Source organism: Mchenga conophoros, linkage group LG6, assembly GCF_057382185.1.
Source record: "Mchenga conophoros isolate Kocher_MC1m ecotype Shallow Benthic linkage group LG6, M_conophoros_male_GT1.1, whole genome shotgun sequence".
NCBI lineage: Eukaryota > Metazoa > Chordata > Actinopteri > Cichliformes > Cichlidae > Mchenga > Mchenga conophoros.
In genome coordinates, this window is record NC_140531.1 from 39,416,102 (window position 1) to 39,436,484 (window position 20,383).

At 40.8% G+C, this 20,383-nt stretch overlaps 1 protein-coding gene across 6 annotated transcripts in view; it reads left to right on the forward strand.

Moving 5' to 3' along the window:
• The window catches only part of LOC146573287 (endonuclease V-like), a 70,851-nt gene that overhangs the window by 32,556 nt on the left and 17,912 nt on the right, over nt 1-20,383 (forward strand). For 3 of the 6 annotated variants that reach the window (XM_085278000.1, XM_085278002.1, XM_085278003.1), the window contains one exon: nt 2,297-2,366. In XM_085278000.1, the coding sequence (XP_085134126.1) occupies nt 2,297-2,353 (57 nt within the window). In that variant the 3' untranslated portion in view covers nt 2,354-2,366. Of the gene's footprint in view, nt 1-2,296; nt 2,367-2,945; nt 4,852-7,414; nt 7,602-9,348; nt 9,410-20,383 lie in introns of those variants that run through there. The other 3 variants (XR_014892797.1, XR_014892798.1, XM_085278001.1) reach the window with 2 other exon arrangements.

The window sequence follows — 20,383 nt, forward strand, 5'->3', positions numbered from 1 at the left end:
TTGTTTTGAAATTTGTCACTTTCTTGCATATTTGTGGTTTTGCTACCTAATTTAGTTGTGCAGGCAACTGTACAATGACAATAAATTAAGTTCTAAGTTCTTATGAAAAAGGATTAAAGCGCTTCCTCATTGGCTTCACTGTTCACAGCTGGAAGCCGCCTACATCCATGCTAATAAACCATCTGTGAGCTGTTAACATGAGCTACACTCCGTGTCTGTTCACATATAAAGGGTTATCTTTATCTAACACTTGAGAAAAAGAATGTCTTTTGTGGGAGTGTCCTACAGGAACCTAGCAGGTGAAACTGGAGCCCAGTAGTGCAGCAGTAGTGGATCAGTAGTGTTACCGGTTCATCAATGTGATCAGCTCCTTCTTTTCCAACCACAGTCTGAACACACAGCTCCGTCAGAGTGGCTGGACGACTTTGTGAGAACTTTCAACGATCGTCTTTCAACGAGCACCATAAAAGGGCAACAGATCCACAGTTCAGTTTGGAAAAGTGACGTCACCACATTCAGATTAGATGAGCGTGCCGATGGCTAAAATGCCTTTAAGTGTAGCCTTAGGCAGCATGAGAAGTATTCAGCAGAGTGATAGAGGTGATTCAGTTATTAGTTTTCCAGTCTTAAGAAAATCCCAGCTTTACGGTAAGCATGTTGCACTGGGAGAAATATAATGATTTACATTTTGTCAAGTGTATTTATTTTATTTTTTATTTCGTTTGTCTCACACTGCAGCTTCACTTTTGATTTAAAAGTGCTCGTCTCCCTCAACACACCCACACTCCACCGCTTTCCCGCAAGTATTTCACATCAGTGTGGCGTAATGAACTGAAACAGCCTCACTGAATCAAAGCGTTGATCAAACGCTGGTGAGTGTAACTTCTGTTTGATGTGTTGGAAAGAAGTCACAAATTAACCAAAAACTATCAAACTGAGGTTTTTGTTTTGTTTTTTTATCTTTTCTTTCTTTCTTTCTTTTTTATACTTTTTGCTGTTATGTCAGGTAACACTGCTATTCTTCCAGTGTGGGATTGATTTATTTGTATATCCACAAAACACACAAATTTAAAAAAGGTATGTTCAAGTCACTTTTTAGACAGAAATTTATGCAAGTGCAAAACAAATGAACCAATAATCTGATGAATATACCAAGATGCTTGAAAAAACGTGAATGTTAAACCTTACCTCATAAACTCATTTTCACCTATTTTGTTTTGGTATCGTCTCACATTGAGACTGTGGCTGTTCTGAAATAACATGTTTTCCTGCAGAGTATTAGAGAAAAATGTGTCAAGGACATGTGTGTGTACATTTAAGTGTTATAAAAACATTAAACTAACAGTGACTGAACACCCCCACCCCCAACCCCCCGACCCACAGCAAGGTCAAATCAATTTTCTTTCTGTAGCACCAGTTCCCCTTAGCAGTCATCTCAAGGTATTCTATAATGTCAGCAGCAAAGACTCTATTAAAGAGAAAACCCCAATGATCTCCTGATCCCATCTGAGCAAGCACTTGTTCATGAAAGCGAGGAAGAACCCCCGTTTAAAAGGAAGAGACCTCTGGCAGAACCAGGCGCAGGGAGAGGAAAGAGAAGACAGAAAAGAGGGGCAAAGAAAGGCCATGAACAAAAAACAGAAAGTACAGGAGAGTAGACACAAGTAAATGACAGAAAATAGAAGCGTTAACCAAGCCTGGTTTTCCAAGTAGGGAGTGTTTGTATCCTAAACCCAAACTCTGAGCTGATTCCAAAAGAAAGAAAGGAAGGAAGCATAGGCAAACCTGCACTTTGAAGGACAATGAAGAAAAGCTTTTGTGGTGTCAGATAATAGATCATGTCTCATTTACATATTTAAATATAAGATATCAGATTGTCCCGAAGTAACAAACTGGGGAAGTTTTTGGCCCCTTGATCATATTGCACGTGTTGTCTCTTCTGTTAGTTTAGTCAGAGCTGCTATTTAAGAATTGGAGATTTTAATTCACCCAAAACTAAATTTCTGAAATCTAATGATGTTTGAGAATGCTGCCTCAGAAACGTATGTGCAAACAGTTGCTGTATCATTTAGCTTGTTTGCCAGATTTGGTAGCAAACAGAAGAGATTTGTACAAAGTCAGCATCAAGGCACTTAATTTTAACTTCAAACTTCTGAGGAATGACTTCGGGGTGTAAGGGCGTTCCTGCTCACCTCGGATCGCAGCTCCGCTGCTGAACACAGTTTGGGACATTGTGTTAAATGTGGAATCTCATTTTTTCTCACTTCATCCTCATCTTCCCCCTCCTCCTCCGCAGGCCGACTGTCGCTCCAGAGAATACCTTCGCATACACTTCCCATCTGCAGATACGTGATTCAGAGAATGAGGTAAGCGTAAAAATCTTACACGTGTGGGTCTCACACTTTGTTGTACACGCTCACACATACACACTCCAAAGTATGTGTAGTGACTTCATCGCTAAAGTAATTTACAGTCTTAAAAAAAGCTTTAAAGCCAGTGACTCAAAGGAAATTCCCCAAATCCAAAAGTAAAGCCCAGATTGTTGGTACAAAGCCTCATCATTCTCATCTAATTTGCTGCCGGAATTAAGCAAATCTATTATGTAGATGAATAAACAGAAGATAGAGTTGTCTTCAGAAAACTGAAATTGTCTCAGAGTCAGTTTTCTTACTGCTTATTAGTTCAAGCATTGAAGGGAGAGCGGCAGGAAAGAACCCGTAAAACTGTTCCAAACATTTATGGACTGCACGGCACAAATGCCGATGTCTGTAAGAAAATATTTGAGCTTTATCCTTCATCCTCAGGGAGGTCAGAGGTCATCTACAGTATTTGTGAAGCAGCAGTCCTACAGCTTGTCTTCTGTGACAGGAAATAACTCCATCCTGCCACAGAAGAGTGGACAAGTTTATGTTGAAGAGCCTTTGACGGGTTCTCTGCATTTTCAGGGGGGTGTGGACAGGCCAGAGGTGAACCAAGGACACTTCAGGTGAAGCAGAGACACACAGGCAGTCAGAGAGAGGCAAGGATGAGGAGAGAAAAAGCCTTTGATCCTCTGATTCTCATCTGAAATAACAGGCAGCGCTGCCGAATCTTACCCTACCTTCCTCATTACGGATCAAAGCTGCAGACAGTTAGCACACTCAGATGCTTCAAAAACGCAATCATCTTTCATTTTCCCGAGTATTTTTAATCGTGCACAGAATCAAACCTTTAGGTCTGGAGTGCAGATGCTCGAGCGAGCTCACACTCACGCACTTGAGGATGTGTGCACCTTCACGTCCCTTGATACCCTACTTGGAAACATAATGGGATGTCCGTGTTCATCCGCTCAGAAGCTTCCTGACTTTGTGAATCCTCTGAGCGCGCTCCACACTTTGATCACCCTCTCTACAAAGAGACTGAGACAGCGAGAGAGGCTTTGTGCTGAGCAGGCAGGGCTACAGCGGGTTCCTCCAGGCCTTAACCCAGCTTTACCCTCTCACTCTCTCACTCACTGCAGGCACATTTGATCAGATGCACTGTACCTTAGTGGTTTGAGCTGAAGTACACACTTTAGGCAGGTAAACGCTTCATTTAAAGAATAGCAAGACTATGATTTGTATGCATGCTGAACATTTTGTAGGAAATTGCTACTTTGAAATGTTTTTCTATCAGAAAAAAGGGATGTTGCATAGGAGCAGGTGAGAACCACCTTCCTAACACCACACACAGACACAATAGTTGCTGTGCTCTTTATTTGTTGCACAGTGCTCGGATTGGGCGTTGTGCCTCGATACTGAATTTTCAGCTGCCGTCAACTCTCCTCCTCACTGTAGCTCCTCCACCTGGTCCCAACGTGCTACTGCATGAATAGAGGAGGCTGATTGGACATTATGTAACAGGTGTTCCACGCAGCATCCCCTAGCAGTGCACCCTGAACCACCCGCCCCCTCTGTCCTCCCACAGCTGAGCCACAAACCACACCCCACTACCACAACACTTAAGTGGATCCACTATGCTTTCCTTATTGTCTGTCTGAGCATCAGACTGATTTCAGTGCTCGATTTCTGAAAACTTTTTTACTCCAGGATCTGCAGGTTTCCATCGCTTTTGTTTTTTTAGGGGCAGCCAATTGAAAGAGTGCTCGTTTAAGGTTTAAAGCTAAAAATACACATTTTTCAAGAGCATAATAGGTTCTTTTTGATGCCAGTTTTTAATTAACTAAATAATTTGTACTGTTTGTTCATCCATCCATTCATTTTCTTCTGTTTTGTTTTTGTTTTGTTTCTCTTCTCTTTCCGTTTGTGGTGGATCAGACGTAATGTGATCAAAACATAAGCCTAAAATATTTCATCATCCAATTTTGTTTTTTATCGTTATCATTTTTTATTTTTGCGTGACTCCAATGATTTATGAGCTCTTTTCCAAGTGTGTTTGAAGCTTTAGACTTGTGAGGTATTTCTGTTCAATATCATTTAAAGGAGCTCTCTAATTTTGACCCGTTTTGGACACTTACTACTCCGGCAGTGCTAGTCTATCTGATTTAAAATATCTAACCTTGTGAAGACTCTGTCCCTGGGTGGCAGAGGAAGAGAAATAGTCTCTGTGTCTGTCGGAAAGATGGAGCAGCAGGAGAGGAGACGAGGAGATCCAATAAAGGAGGGAAACAACAGGAGCTGCAGAAGGAGAGAGACAGAGCAAGAGTGTGGAAAAACAAATCAATGGCTGTGTAAGACAGAAAAGGAAAGGAGTCAAGGCAAGACGATAAAAGCTTATCAGTAATGTGAGTGATAGCGAGATATGCTGGATGTGCTTACCTGTTGTGATTTACTCTGCATGACAGTTTGCTTCTGCCTCGGCTTCAGTTTGTCTTTCTGCTGTTTTGCCGTCTGAGTTCTGCATTTAAACACAGCACAAAGTAAATGACAGTCATCATAACAGTATCCATTATGTTTACAGTAGGGTTTTATGTAACCCTTCATCTATGGGCTGAGGGGGCTCAGTGGTCTACTTGGTGCTGTGTATTTTACGTGGGAATTACTGTAAAAATCCAAGTCTGGATTTAGTCTATTCCAGCTGCCATAGGGCGAGAGGCAGAGTGTACCTTGGACAGGTTACCAGTCTGTCACAGGGCTAATACAGAGCGACAGACAGCCATTAACACTCACATTCATGCCTATGACTAATTCAGAATCACCAGATAACCTAACCCCATGCATGTCTTTGGACCACCCAGAGAATTGGGTCAGACTATAACTAATGAAGTTTCTGGTGAGCATTTATTTTTTGTGCTCCATAATAATGTTGTCGATTAAAACGAGACAGAGAGAAAACTAGTTTAGTAAGTAAAGTTTAAAGGGAGCAGGGAAAGCATAGCTTGTTTCAGAAAAATTATAAACTATGTGGATTCCCCAAGTCCCCAAGTATAAGATTAATATAGATTAGTTTGATCTTTTGATTAATTCAAGAACCAGGAGGAGCACAGGGTGACACACAGGTGGGCTACATCTTATGCAGAAGGTGCATTCTGAAAAAGGAGACTCCACGGTGGTGTCAAGGGAAGACTGTAGCTAGGCAACATTTAATGACAGTCTGTAGGATGGATTCGGAAATCAAGAAGAGGAAGCAAGTGAAGGCAGACGTTAAGGATTAAATGGTGGAAGCTGAAGACGGAAGAATGTTGTGCAAGAGTCCAGGAAGGACTTGAGACAAGCTCTGAGTGGTAGGAAGGAGTTGCCAGATGACTGTGAAAGTACAGCTGATGCGGTGAAAGAAACTGCCATGAATGTGTTTGTTGTATCCTCTGGATAGAGGGAGAAGCATGTGAGGCTGGACACTAAGGAAGGAGAAAAGGACTTTTGGCTAGGAAGAAAGATTGAGCTGGAAAGTATGTGCATCTCCATACGAGAGAAGATGACAGAGGGAAGAAGCTGATGAGCCACAGGCTGAACAGGTTGAGTGCTAGTATTAGTGAGTTACAGTATGTCCAGGTTCTGTTGTTTCATCTTCTGATAGCCCCGTTGTAGCATTGTCACAAACTTTCAATAAGCCATCTGCAAACTATTCAGTTTGAGTTAGTGAGATCAGTTCAATCTACACCCTGCTGTTAGACAAATTTTACTGCCCTTTACAAAAACATTTCTAAAATGTCAAGGATAATGTTGGAGAACTAGTCGGGCCAAGGTTGGGCCGATGAGCTCTGTTGGGAGCAGCCGCACTCATTAAAAACTTATAGCAGTACAAGGACACAGCTTGTTGCTGGTAGTATTCAGCATGAGTATTAACTGGAGGACGGAGCTACAGAGGCATTTGGTGTTTCTATTCTTCCACCTCAGAAACACAGGTACCACCGCCCATCACCGGCTGTCATTCTGACATCTTTTAAACACAATCACTCAGTCTCAGCTCACTTTGGACTGATTAACTGGCCCGTCATGAGCGAAGATGTGTGTTTGTGCCCAGACTGCGTTATATTGGAGTTAAGCTAACATCTTTTTTTGAGTCTGGCACGTGTTAGGAGAGATTTTTTATGCTTCTTCACACAAATATATCTTTGTAGAAATGTACTCATTTTTAATGTGCCGTACTTAAAAAAGATACGTTACGTGAACTTAATACTTTAGCAAAGTAAATTAGCTCTCATTTCTCTTCAGCAAATTAAAGTCAGAAAATATTAGTGTAAATGGCCTTTTCTTAGAAAGCTAAGAATACCTGTGCAACATTTTAAAGAGCATATGTAAATGAGTTAAGTGGATTTGTATGGCTGGTGCAAAACGTAAAGCGCCATTGCTCAGATGCATCTTAACACCTTATGGCGCTGTAACCACCCAGATTTGTTTCACTGGACACTCCCCATCGCCTGACTCTAAACCATGTGCTTACATGACCAGCCCATCCTTGATGGTGCCGCGGTGGCAGATGTATATGTTCATGCAACTGGTCGTTTTTCACATTTTTCTGCTCTTTGCAGATTCTGTAAGTTTTACTGGAACTTTAACTGCTTCACATCGTCATGTCCTATCACAGCAGACCGTGGGGTGGCTGAAGTTGTGTCAGAAACCTCTCCTCTGTTTCTAGTCTCAATTAAGGTGGCCTGTTAATAACTAAATCTTGCTAAACACTACTGTTGGCTACACAAGCCCTAGAAAATGCAACGAAAATTATGAAATGAAACAATATGCAGAGTAAACTGCTCTGTATGTGGGCAAAAACTACAGTTAACTCACTATAAGTACATAAACTCCACATTTACCAATAGGTTAAAGGGACTGAAAAACAGTAGCACAGGTAGAGGAGTTTCCTAATGTTAGCTAACTTCAGTTACTTTGAACTGTAGCATCAAAAACCTCGAGTCCATTGAATCAAACAGGGATTTTTTTACTTTTGAAACATGTCTTGCTTTAAGTTCAAATTTAGTATCATTGTTCGATTTCAGGTCGACACAATATCCCAAAGTTTGCTTCATCATTGCGTGCAGAGGGCGCCGCGGCTCAGTGTGTCCTGCAGGACTGTAGCCTCCGGCTGTGTGTGTCAGACGCTCGGCCCAGACTGACCCAGACTGTAGAACAAACACTTCTTACGCCAACTCTGCTTCTGAGGGACAGTAAATAAAACATGTTCAGGTGAATGAGGGGCACAAAGCTGTAATGATAGTTTTTTCCTCTTACTCTCTGTGTCCATCTGTTCCTCATTTTCATTCTCTTTGCTGCACGCACACCATCAATTTACAATTTAAGTTAATGTGAAGGAGTACAGTTAGAGATGATTGTTAGTGAGTAAGCCGATATCATTTGTGAGTCACTGATTTACACGAGCAGAGGGTTAAACAAGTTTTCAGCAAACCAAAAGGCTAAACATACAAATTGGAAAGAGAAAACGGAGACGTAAACACAGTTTTTTCCCGTGCAATAAAATTTATTGACATTTCAGCTGTGCTCATTTTCTACCTCGAACTAAAGTGATATAGATAGTCTAGCTGAACGGTTGGCTTTTTAACAGCAAGTCTGATTGTGTGCTCACTTCTGTTGGGTAAGATTTCATTGCTTTGTTCTCGATGCTTTCTCAGACGTGTCACTTTGATGAGTACATGACACACAAATAACAACCTAAGTTGTCAAAAACCAGTGTCATCTGTTAAAGCTGCAGTAGGGTTGGGTTACAGCCTCCTCTGTGTGATTCTGCCCCAAGCAGCAAAAAACACTGATTAATGCTGCCTTAAACCTGCATTTTAAAGCGTGCAGTGTGTTCTCGAGGCTTGTTTTGTAGGCGTTCACAATAACTGCAAATCCAAACATTTGGCCATCAGATTTTTCATATTTCTTCTGTTCATAATCAAATATATGGAATCGTGTTTTTAAGTGTCCAATGAGCTGCCCAGCGTGTATTTACAATCTCTCTTTATCTCTAACATCCCCAAATCCAAATATGCTTTGTCACATCCTGTCGGCGCGGCGTGCAGAGTAGTGTCACCGCATTATTACTGTTTGTTGGGCTGTTTCTTTCACCGTTTCTGTTTTGCACTTTTTCTTTGTCTCTGTGTTTTGTGTGTGCATGCAACAGAAAACAGAAAATGCTCCCTGTTGAATTTAATGTTGAAATTGAAGCTGGAATTATGATGAAGCCATTTTTGTCTGAATCCCCCGAGGACTCCCTTCTATACTTCTCCTGTTTCCTTTTCTTATTAGGCTTCATTTCACAGTCCCCACTCACTTGTTCAAGTTTCACTGGCTCAGCTTCATCAAAATTTATTTGTGCTTTGTATATATTTAGCTCCCTCTAATCCGCTCTGTGACTCCTCCTTTATCTGGCAGTCAGATGCAATCACTGGCACATTCTACTCTGTGTTGAGATATTAGCAGATGGAGTCATTAGTAATTTTGAACTAGTGAAGGGCAACCTTCAGCCAAGATTTTTTTAATAACATGACTCTCTGGCATTTTTTTGGTATCCATGTTTTCTTTCTCTTTTCTTCTCTACTTGTTATTGCTTGACTCTGGGTTGCCTTGATGTGTGTTTCCCTTCCTGCACCCTTCCCAGTGGAGAGAGTTGCACAGCTAGCCTGAGGCTGACATAGTACAGTAACAGTGAAGAGTGTGTATACTATGAGTGTGCATTTCTGTGTTTATGCATTGATGGGGTGATAAGTAAGAAGACAAATTGCAAAAGGGTCGGGCAGTGCAAGGATGGCCAGGGGTTTGCGTGATCAGATTTAGGAGGTTGTGAGCAGAGATGATGGGGAAGGAGATGAATAACGAGATGATTTGAAACCTAAAAGCTGGGAGGAGGCGAGAGGAAGAGTTGGCATCATTGGACTATAAAAGAGTTTCTCTCCTTGTGTATTTCCCATTTCTATCGGCATTCTGTCATCAGTTTCCACGTCAGCAGAGATACAAATTGCATAGAAAACAGAAGAGAGGGGAAAGTAAAAAGGACACGTTGCACTTAAAGACTGACTCCCTGGGATAAGAAGAGGAGGAGGAGGAAAGAGGAGAGGAGTAAGATGTCGAGGGAGTTTCTAAAGGAGAAAAGCCGATGCTTTATGTGGAATTCTGCAGATAGAGAAACGACCCTCCCCTCTCTGTCTTTTTCTTCTTCTTTTTATTTATCCTCCCTCCCGTCTGTCTGATGCATCGGAGGAGAAACTGCATTAATTCCACCATGGTCGCACACAGTAAACCCTCGGCATCGCATTTTGTGCCGCCTTGCCTACCTCTGGCAGGATGCCGCTCAAGTACTGATAAATTGCCACCACCCACCTCATTTTTCACCGCAGCCGTCTCATCGTCAAACACACTGACACAAAACCCCTGTATGCTCCTCAGCAATAACAAGAACAATCGCTGAACCCCAGGAATCAGAGACGAGGAGATAGAGGGGAAGGACAAATGGAGAGGTGGATAAGTAGGTGTGTTCTAGGAAGGGGGCAGAGAAATGAAAACACAGCTGCAAACATTAATTTAGTTTTAGTTTAACATGCTTTGGGCATCATTTTCACATTTGTCAGCAAACATAACATAACTTTGTGTTTGGAGTTTTGATTTTTACATTGAATATATAGGATATACTGGATTCCTGTTTTGACATCTTTACCGTAAGCTTTAGTTTCATTGTAATATTTGAATATGTTTTTACTCTTCTTCGTTTAGAGTTCTTGTTCTCTATTTAGCTTCAGTTCCTTTTCTGAGTTTATCTCTTGTGTTTTTAGTTCCCTCAGCTTTTCCCTGTTTGTTTCTCCTTTTGTCTCATCTCTGTAACAATGCCTTAGTCCCCCCTGTGTTTTTTAAGTGTTCATTTTTATGTCTATGTTGGTAGCCTTTAAGTCATTTCCTCTGTGTTCCCCCATGAATGAATTCATTTCTGATTATTATTAATATTTGATTTTTGAGGGGCTCCTTGTTTCAGTATGGTGATTGCTCATTTTCTGCTTTACTTTGATACGTTTCCTCTTGTTTGCTGCTTTGGGTTTTGCTTCCTCCTTGTCTGATGGTCTTCACCTGTGTCAATTGCCTGCACGTGCACCTCGTTCCACAGCTGTGTCTAATCCCCAATCAGCCCTCAGTTAGCATATAGTCCAGTCCTCCGTACTCTGTGAAGGTGTGCAAGTTCTGTGGATTTTCTTCATGCGCGATCAACTGCTTGTTTTTTTTCCCCCCCTGCCCCTTATTTTTCTTTTGCCTCCTGCATTTGAGTCCATCTCTGAAGTCTAACTAATCATTTGCGATAGCATATGAAAAACAACTTCAAGACACTGACCAAGATAAATCTTTCCTCAGTCCTCTAAACTGGCCTTAATTTCCCCCACAGTTGCCATTTCTGATTTTATGTCTTTCCGTTGCTTATTTCAGGAAAGAATGGTGACATATATTTATTTATTTTTTGCTTAGCTCTTTTCTGACTCTGGGGACAAATGTGAAATATTGTTAGTTTAAAAACCATACTGATTTTTACACATCTATGTACAAAGATAAGTCAGAAAATATACAGAGACTGACATTTAATAGCAGAATAGAGAACAGTGATGTATGGGATCCACCGCCAGTAATAAAATATATATAAAAAAGCACAATGGTAGGTTGTGTCTGACCTCTTGAGGTTGTGGTCAGGTGCATTTTTAAGGAGCTGATCATTATGATCCAATAAAGGTGAAAAAGTTGCAGAAATCAAGCATTTAAAAAAAGGGGGTGTTATTATTAAAAAGACATGTAAGTTTCAGGGTGTGCAAAATTTTCAATGAGAGTTTTAAATGATGATCAAATCCTGATGTATAATCATGTTTCCATACTTACATGTTGTTCAGCATAACAACGCAGGACAGTATCATTTGTATGCATTACATCACCGTTGCTGTGGGTAAACATGGTCGCCATGTTATGGCAGAATTTCTTTGTGTAGTTTTAAGTAAGTTAAAGGTAAAATACAGTTTTATATACACACACATGGTCATGTGAATAGCTCTACTGTCCCCACATGACACAATGTTTCACCTACAGGAGGATTTCATTGACGTCGAGGTTTCAAACGGTGGCACAAGAGGATTAAGGTCTTTTTTTTCAGCTGCTGATGAGTTTTGAATTTAAGCTGTGTCACTGCACGACACGACAAATATTTGTTGCCTGCTTCCGTATCCCAACAGTGCCATCAATTCCAGCCACATCACGGTAAAAAAAATTCCCCCAGGCAGTCGTGTTGGAAGGTTTGAGTCACACCGCAGATTCCTGCCGCATACTGCTCTGTTCGCAGGACACCGGTTCGGCAGGAGAAAGGTCTTTGGGTGACTCAAAGATGTGGAAAGACACATAGACAAGTTAATCCATTTCTCTCTGCTGCCATCATGCTTTGACCTTTTCTGCTGGTGAATAATGTCAGTGAGAGGGAGTCATGCCTGATATCGAGGTTCATGCACTGATGAACCGCTCCAACAAATCACTGGGTGGAAAGATCTTGTTTGTCTGTTTCTGAGTAAAATGTGGGGGTACATCACACCCCCTCTGTGTCTCCATATGCAGGAAGAACTATGACTTGGAGAAATTAGAGGATTATTGGGGAACAAGACTTGTATGAAACTACTGCTGTGCTTTTACTAAACTTGTGGTTAGTTTTGTGGGACAAATAACTAGAGACAGTTTTACTAAATGGATAAATTAATTCCCATTAGTTCTGGTATAACATTTGCTAACAGTGATGTTAAAATAATGTTTTTGATTTGCATGAGGTGCGATAAAGTTTTACAATTCGACTCGCAACTTGCAAGATCAAGTGCATCTCTGCACCACTTCCAGCTCAACCTCCATTTTCGATGTGTCGGTCGTGTGAGCTGAAACTAGTCATCTGTCAACTGGAATTTCATTTTGGTAAAGAGGATATAGTTACGAGAAGACGAATCTTCAGGGAGGCAGGAAGCCACACTTTAGGTTGTTTGCACTGAAAGTTCTCCCTCAGATGTGTGATGATGTTACAGGAGAGGAGAGTGCTGACAGTCTCACCCTGAGGGATGAAGCCGAGGTGCGCAGCCCCATCAGTCTTTAATAAAACAGAAAAAACCAAAAAGCTTCCTGGCAACATTGCTGATCTGTTGCACTGTGTGTGGACACTTTCACAAAACCGGACAGTTACATTCTGCAGTTATCTGTTATGTGCTTTATTATAAGTCCATGTCGAAATTGTAGTATCTGGTCACATGTTATATATAGACTGGAAATAGAAGCTCAAAGGTGCACAATAAGATAACCTTGAAGTGGATTTGATCTAAATTTGGGTTGAATTTTGCCACGTTTTGACTGATTTGCTGCTTCACTGTACAGTAAATCATGAGTTAAATTTAATACCAGGTTAGAAATTTAATGTTATTTCTCTCAAAGATGAATTCCAACAATTTTAACACAGTACGATCAGTTTACCTTTGGGCTCTATAGTCTGAAACTATGAGAAATGACTCATCTTTCTTCAGGTATAAAATGTCTGAGGAACATTTCTAAATGCACTGAGACAAATAATCCAAAGGGTAATTTTTTTAAGTTTTCTTGGAAAATTCCTCCTTACTCTGTGGATATACAAATACTACTGAATCATTAGAGTAAACTTTGTAAGTTGGAGAACTGTAGAATATTTTAGTTCCTGAAGACATATGAGTCAAAGTGATAAATCACTGTGCCTTTAGTCTGAACAATCTAGCCATGATTAACTGCTTGGTTCTTATTGTGCAGTAAATTATTCTCCCTTTCATGCGGATATGCTGTTCCTATCTTCAATGCCGTGTTAGAGACTAATGATGAGGAGCTTCAATTGAATTTTCACAGCATCTAAATGTAAAAGATGAATGTTCAGAGAGTGTGTTTGACACGGCCTTTAATGACACTTTTCTTTATATTTCTGAAAGGCTAAACCCAAAAAGAAACCCTATCTGGGCTTTGTTCTGTTTCGTATTCATTCTCCCAGAAATGAAAAACAGTGTCTCTTTGACCTCGCACCGTGTCTCCACCTTTATCTGCAGCCTCCTGCTCTGTTGTGGCAACCTGACATGTGAGTGATTGATAGACGGTGGGGCTGACACCGCCTGGTGCTTGACTTATAACGACAAGTGCTCTGCTGCAGCATCGGACAAATTGCCTTGTTTACATCCAATAGAAGCCTTGGCGCCAACACAGCCATCCACACCAGCATCACACCTGTGTGTTTTTACCCCAAGCAGGTGTCTTCACCATCAAACTTCTCACATGGCCTCCCTGTAAACTATAAAATCAATTGGGCCTTTTTTTCCCTGAGGCTTCTAAAGACAAATCAATTGAGGACGATCCATTGTAATAAGGACGTATCAGCCTTGGACGAGGCAGACGAGATACTGGGGGTTATTTGATTTTCCTGCGAGGGGGAGAGAGGCTCAGCTGACAGGGCCAAGGCTTTTGTTTTCATTGAGTGGCTATTATGTGAAGTCCACCCCGCTTAGTGGCTCCATCGTTGCTGGCAGCAGACCGCTGCGCTCCCACTTGTAAGGTGCTTTAGTCAGCAGTGATGGTCGGCTTCGTCAAGAGTGGGATTAATTCTCTCAGAAGCCTTTCCCACCGACGTGGACGTTTTGGGCATTAATGAGATTCCCACCTTAGCTTTGTTGCATAACATTGAACTGTTGTGTTAAGATAAGATAAGATAAGATAAGATAACCTTTATTAGTCCCACACGTGGGAAATTTGTTTTGTCACAGCAGGAAGTGGACAGTGCAAAAGTTATGAGGCAAAAAGACCATCTAAACTATTGAGTTGTGTGTTCACTAGGGTGCCTGCTGGTCCATGATAAGGACGTTAAAGTCCAGCCATTTATGTTCAAGTGTTCAGTGCTTTCGTTCAGAGAGCAGTAGCTTTATTAAACCTTCCAACCAATGTTGGGGCAAAAATGAGCTGAGCCACCATTTAACCCATCGTTTTCTGAGTATGACAACATTTTAGCGTAAACTTTGAGGCTTGTTTGTTGTTTTTCAAGCTTTAAATAGCTCTGGATGATTTAAACAGATTTAAGTCATAAAACCTTTGTTTTAATTTAGCTTTTAATGAGTGCACCAGTTTTTTATTTCGCTTTATTAGTTTCTTTTGGACTAATAAAAATTTTAATAATACCTTTTTGGCTCTTTTCTATTTTTTAATGAAGTGTTTAGTTCTTCTATTTTGTGTTTCTCTTGTAATTCTTGGATTTTTATTTAGTTTATTAACTTTCGTTATATGAACTGTGCTGTATAAATAAATTGATTGAAAAGTAATTTCGTGTTGTGGTTCATAAAGAACTCCGAAGTCACTCGGGGCTTTTAGCAGCTGTGGAGCTGTTGTTGATACAGGATTGCTGAGGCACTTAGTTGCCTGTGAAAATCTTTGCACTTAATTTTCTTTTGTTTAACAAACTAAAGACTGGTTTGAAAATCTATACCGTGCTAGCATGTCACACACACTGATACCTCCTCATCAAACATCTGCCAGAGGTGTTTTTTTAAAGTTTGCTTTTGTGTTGGATGACCCTTTGAATTCTATTTATGTAGTGCCGCCAGTTCACAAGAAGCACTTATATTTGAAGGCCCAACAGTTTTAGAGAGAAACACCAAATCAGTAAGATTTGGCAACAGTAGGAGGGAAAAACCTCTTTTTGTAACAGGAAGAGATCTTCAACCAAACTAGATTCAGGGCCAACATCCAGATCCATTCCAACTTTTTATTAATCCTCTAAGCACAGCTGAAAACTACCACTGACTAAGTAAAAGATAAATTAACTGGATTCAGAGCATTAGGAGATTCTCCAAGAGAGGAGACGGGACATCCACGCCTCTGTGTTGTTGTTTTGTTTTTTTAATTACTGACTCTCCCACTTTACAGCTCTTTGCAGTTTTGCATAAGTTTGCATAAGTACCCAGTGTGTGTCATATCAGATCGGATGCACACATCATATTACATCAGATGCATTGACACTAAACTTTTTGTTGGTAAGTCATCATTATGATGAGGTGCTGCAGTGGTAGGACTTCAGGCCGGTGTTTCTGTCCCCTTTCACTCTTTCTGTCATATTTACCCACATACACGCACACTTGACTTTAAACTCTTCTATAACATATGCACACACTTATGCCCATGTACACTCATTATAACCTCTGAGGAAATATAGTTTGAAGCCTCTGAAATAATCACGTTCTGATCTGCAGCATCAGCCTCTCATATTGACATCCCACGGTGCCATTATCCCCTCTCGCCCACGTGTGGCTCTTCACTCACATTTCCCACATTTCCCCTGAGGTTCCCACTGCAGGTATGTGTTTGAGCTCATGAGTATGGGCTTTCCTATTTATTTATCTTGCAATATGCCGTCATGCTTACACTTCACCGTGGGAAAAAGCTTCAGCTTATATGCACACACACACACGCACTAACCCCACTTGCTCAGTCACACACACATTAGTCACTATAAAGAACCCACAGGCTCTTTCACTGCAGCCCACTGTAATGCTCCGTCTCACAGGCCATTCATAAGCCAGAATGTGCTTGTTGGTGCAGAGTAGATCAACATGAGTAGTGGCGGCTTGTATTGCCTGCAAGTTTCCTAAAGAGATCCTGTTCCATGCATCACGCCCACTGCAGCTGATTTGCATCAGAGTAATATGGTGTTTTACTCCAGGCAAGAGGCAAGGGTGTGATTTGTTGACGAGATGAGCAGTGAATCAGCTATGTTGGTATTTGATTTCAAAGTCAAATGTCACACACATGCATGCAAGCGTCATCTACTCTACGTTCATGAATTTATGAAAGACAGCTTGTCACAGTCAAGTCAAATTTATCTGAATAGCATTATTTAGACACAGGGTAATGCAGAGGGCTAGAAAGAGGAATGCAAAGAGACAGTTACAATGTATAAACAATATATCTGTGCATGTTGTTAAGTAAAGCATGCACAGGCAGTGATGACAGAAATGTAACAACAACAATATACAATATACCGTGTGTAACCACAGAAAAACACCCATTAGAAATTAATATAAGGTTAAGAGGAGGTTGCAGACATGGTTTATTGATAAGTCTAATAAAGATTTAGTTTTAGCTGATCTCAGGGAGCTTGTTCCACAGGTGAGGACCATCAAAACTAGAGGCTGCTTCACTTTCTTTTGTTCTAATTCTGGCAACACACAGAGGGTCTGTTCCTGCTGACCTGAGAGTTCAGGATGTTTCGTAAGGCAAAAGAAGATTTGAAATGTAGCTCGGCCCTTTTAGTGATTTGTAAACTAGTAGAAATATTTTTAAATCTATCCTTTGGGACACAGAAAAGCTTGAGAATAGGAGTAATGTGCTTGATCGTTTTAGCGTTTGTTAAACTACAGAAAATGTAGCTATGTGGCAGTAGGGCTGATTGTTATAGGTGCACTGTATGCATGTTATGTTATGTCAGTTCTCTTCACTGACAGGATGTAACAGATGGATACTTCATCTTTTCTCCCCCTTCTTATCTTGGATTCAGTGTCAAGGCTCAGCAGCTAAAACCTGACGTTTAATGTCACACCTGCACCTCTGCCCATCCTGTCTCTTTATCTTTCTACTAGAGCTGGGCGATATATCGAGTTTTTAAAACATATCGATATATTTTTATACGAGATATAAGATGTGACAATATCCTTTATATCGATATAGTCTATGTTACGTTATAATTATAGTTGTGGAGCCGCAAGTTTGCCTCTCTTTCGTCCACTTTTGTCTCTACGCAACGTTACTCCGCCTCGCCTTCACTGAAGACAACTCCCCCTCCTCCCCCATCGCTTCACATGCAGGCAGCGACAAGACGGACACGGCAAATCTCCGTTAACGAGTTACTGCGCATCGCCCCATGCGTGGGGCTGGACGGCGTCAACGTGCTAACGAGCTAAACATGCTAACGAGCTAACAGCGCTAACCCTAAAATCCTTTCATTCTCTCAAAAGTTGATAGCGCGCCTTATGTATGAATTCTGGTTGTGCTTGATGGCCGCGAACTGATTTTATGTGGTACACGGTGCTCAGCAATCTGTCAAAAATGTTTGAGTACGACTTTGGTAAGCTACGGAGCTGCACCGCTTGATAGATTGTCGGCGCATTACGGCTACCGAGGAGCTTCGCGGAGTGATACGTACTTTGCATCAACGTAATATTACCGTATTGTGTGTGTATAAGGACCATAAATGGCACCTGTAAGAGACGTGGTTATGAAGCGGATTTCAAACTCCAGGCTATCAGTCACACAGTAAAACTTGGGAACAGAGCAGCTGTGAAATCTGTCTGTCTTTGTTATTACGCTCAGCGTCTTTTAGTTTACATTTTGACTGCACAATTGTGAGCTCTTTGTTTAGCACAAAAACAACCTTGTTTTCTTTTATTTATGGAGCATTATTATTTAATGGATGCTCATAATTTAATTTTGAGTAATTTTTCATGTACATCTGTGCTGTATGTTAATAAAAGTGCCTGTGTGACATCTGGGACACAGCTTTGACTAAGAACTCTCTTTTTGTTCTTACTTTATGGCTTAAAAAAAATATCGAGATATATATCTTATATCGCCATCCAGCTAAAAAATATCGAGATATGAATTTTGGGTCATATCGCCCAGCCCTACTTTCTACTGTACATTTCTTTTTTCTTTCTAACTTTTTCCTCTTCTGCCTTTCAATCTTATTTTTTTCTTTCTCCCTCCTTTTTTCTCCACATCCAATTTTGTCCACCGTTCAGATGACTTTTTTCCCTATTATCTTTGCCTTCCTCTTCTTCATTTCTCCAGCTTCAGTCGTCTCTATAACTCTGCCTCCTGTCCATCAGCTGATTGTGTCTTATTTTAAGTGTAATGAGATAATTTTGACTAGAAATAAGACAAATATACTTGGTAAGATTTTGAGTTTTTGCAGTGTATACACAGCTGTCAGGAAAGGCAGTGAATCATATCACACTGTGCACTGGCCCAATCAGAATTCAGTATGAAGGAGCATCTCTTCAAAGCGATTGTCAGCTATTGGCAAGCAGCTGCTGTAGAGCAGAAACCATAGAGATAGATGGACAGCAAATGGAAGGACTGTAACTGAACTTCTTGCTGTTCACTGATTCTCTTTGACTGATTAGTCAAGAAGCTGCACATGTGGTAGGGACAGTTCAGCCAAATGAGTCAGGCTAGGTATGGAGATGTAGTGTAAGTTATTGAATCCTGAGCAGAATTTAAACACACTGTCAGCTTTTATTAGCCGTCACAATAGTGCTCTGTTCCTGTTCGCTCTTCCACTGGCTGAAAAGGAGAGAATATTCCTTTTTTTGTAAATAATTTCTTTTTGGAAAGGAGCCAGTGGGCTTCAGCAGGCAAGCTGTTGATGTTAACACTGCCAAAAGCAGTCTGTGGTCTCTGCTGCTAACAATGCCTTTACATGTTGCTAATAGCAGTAGACCAACATAACACCTATTGTACTATTACTAATACTACTGTTGAGCTGATTTCAGGATAATCTCATTAGGATCCATTGTTTTCAAAGGAGTGCCGACAGTGTTTCATTATCGACTGCAAATGCTAGATAAACAAAAACCGAGCGAGAGCACAGAGAAAGAAAAAGCACCAGAGAATAATTTGTAACAAAATCACTTTTGTGTTACTAAATTCAAAGCATGAAAAACATTAGTTACAAAAAGTACAAATGCTAAAAGAGATCAGATGGTGACATTAACTACTTTTTTCACATGGTTGTGACTGACATGAGGCACATTTGATAAAGAAATGCCACAATTTAAACAGTCCAAAAAGATTCAGTGTTTCAGTTTGGGCATCAAGTTAAATGTGTTCTGCACAGGCTGTGTTTCTCTCACACTCTGAGCTCCGTCTTTGCTGCTTTTCACCGGCACATTTCTGTGGATCCTTGTGCATTGCCTCCACCACTGCATCAGTATTCCAGCATTGGCTGAAATTCGAATTGCATCATCTGCATGCTCATTTATATCTATATTTATATCTTACTGCTTTGGCCAGTGCATCCTTATTTATCCCGGGAGTAGGTGCAGCCTCCTTTTTATCGCCCCACGTAAAAACGTCTTCATTAAAAACTTATTTCTGTATAGCATAATCCAATTAATGATAACCGTAAACTTATATATGAGAAGTTTAATCTGCAACATTATGTTTTATGCACAGCTGATGCATTTGCAGTGTGCAAAGTCTGCTCCTCTAAGTTTCTGTCATAAATATTTGGTAAAAATGTCAGCTCCTAATGTGCTGTTGATGTCATTTTGAATCATGAAGGCATGAGTTCTTACAAACTCAGCCTCTGATCTTGACTTGTGGCCTGTCACCACACCGCAGATGTCAGCCATAAATTTTGGTGTTTCTACATTTTTTCTTCCCCCCTCCATAAGTCGGTCAGCGTTGTGCGTAGGTAGCAAGCATCTCCTGGGGACCGGCTGAGTGCCAGGTGTCCCATTCTCTGTCACACTGCCATGTCCTTATCAGTCAGGTTACTGCTAACGTCACAGTGTTGAGCTGAGGCCTGAAAGTGCATCATCTCACATACTCCAAGTTCTATATTATCACGGGATACCTGTCAATCATCCTCTCCTCTCTTTCATCTGGATACTTCATGGGTGTGACCAGTAAATACTTTTTTAATTGACTTCTTCTTAACGGAAACTAGTTCAGACTAGTGAGAGTAAGACTATTCCAATGATTTTATAAATATGAGATAAAAAAATGAAAACTCTTGCACTCTTTTCAGCAGCCAGAAAAGAGTGCAATGCTGGAGAAGAGGTGCTGCCCCAAGACGAGGAATTTATCAGGATGTTGTTCATGATTGGGGGAGAGTACACTTTACCAAATCTCTGTAATAAAGAGACAGCTGACACTCCAAAGGGTTCAAGTTCTAAGCCTTGGAGGCAGAGAGAAGAGCTCAG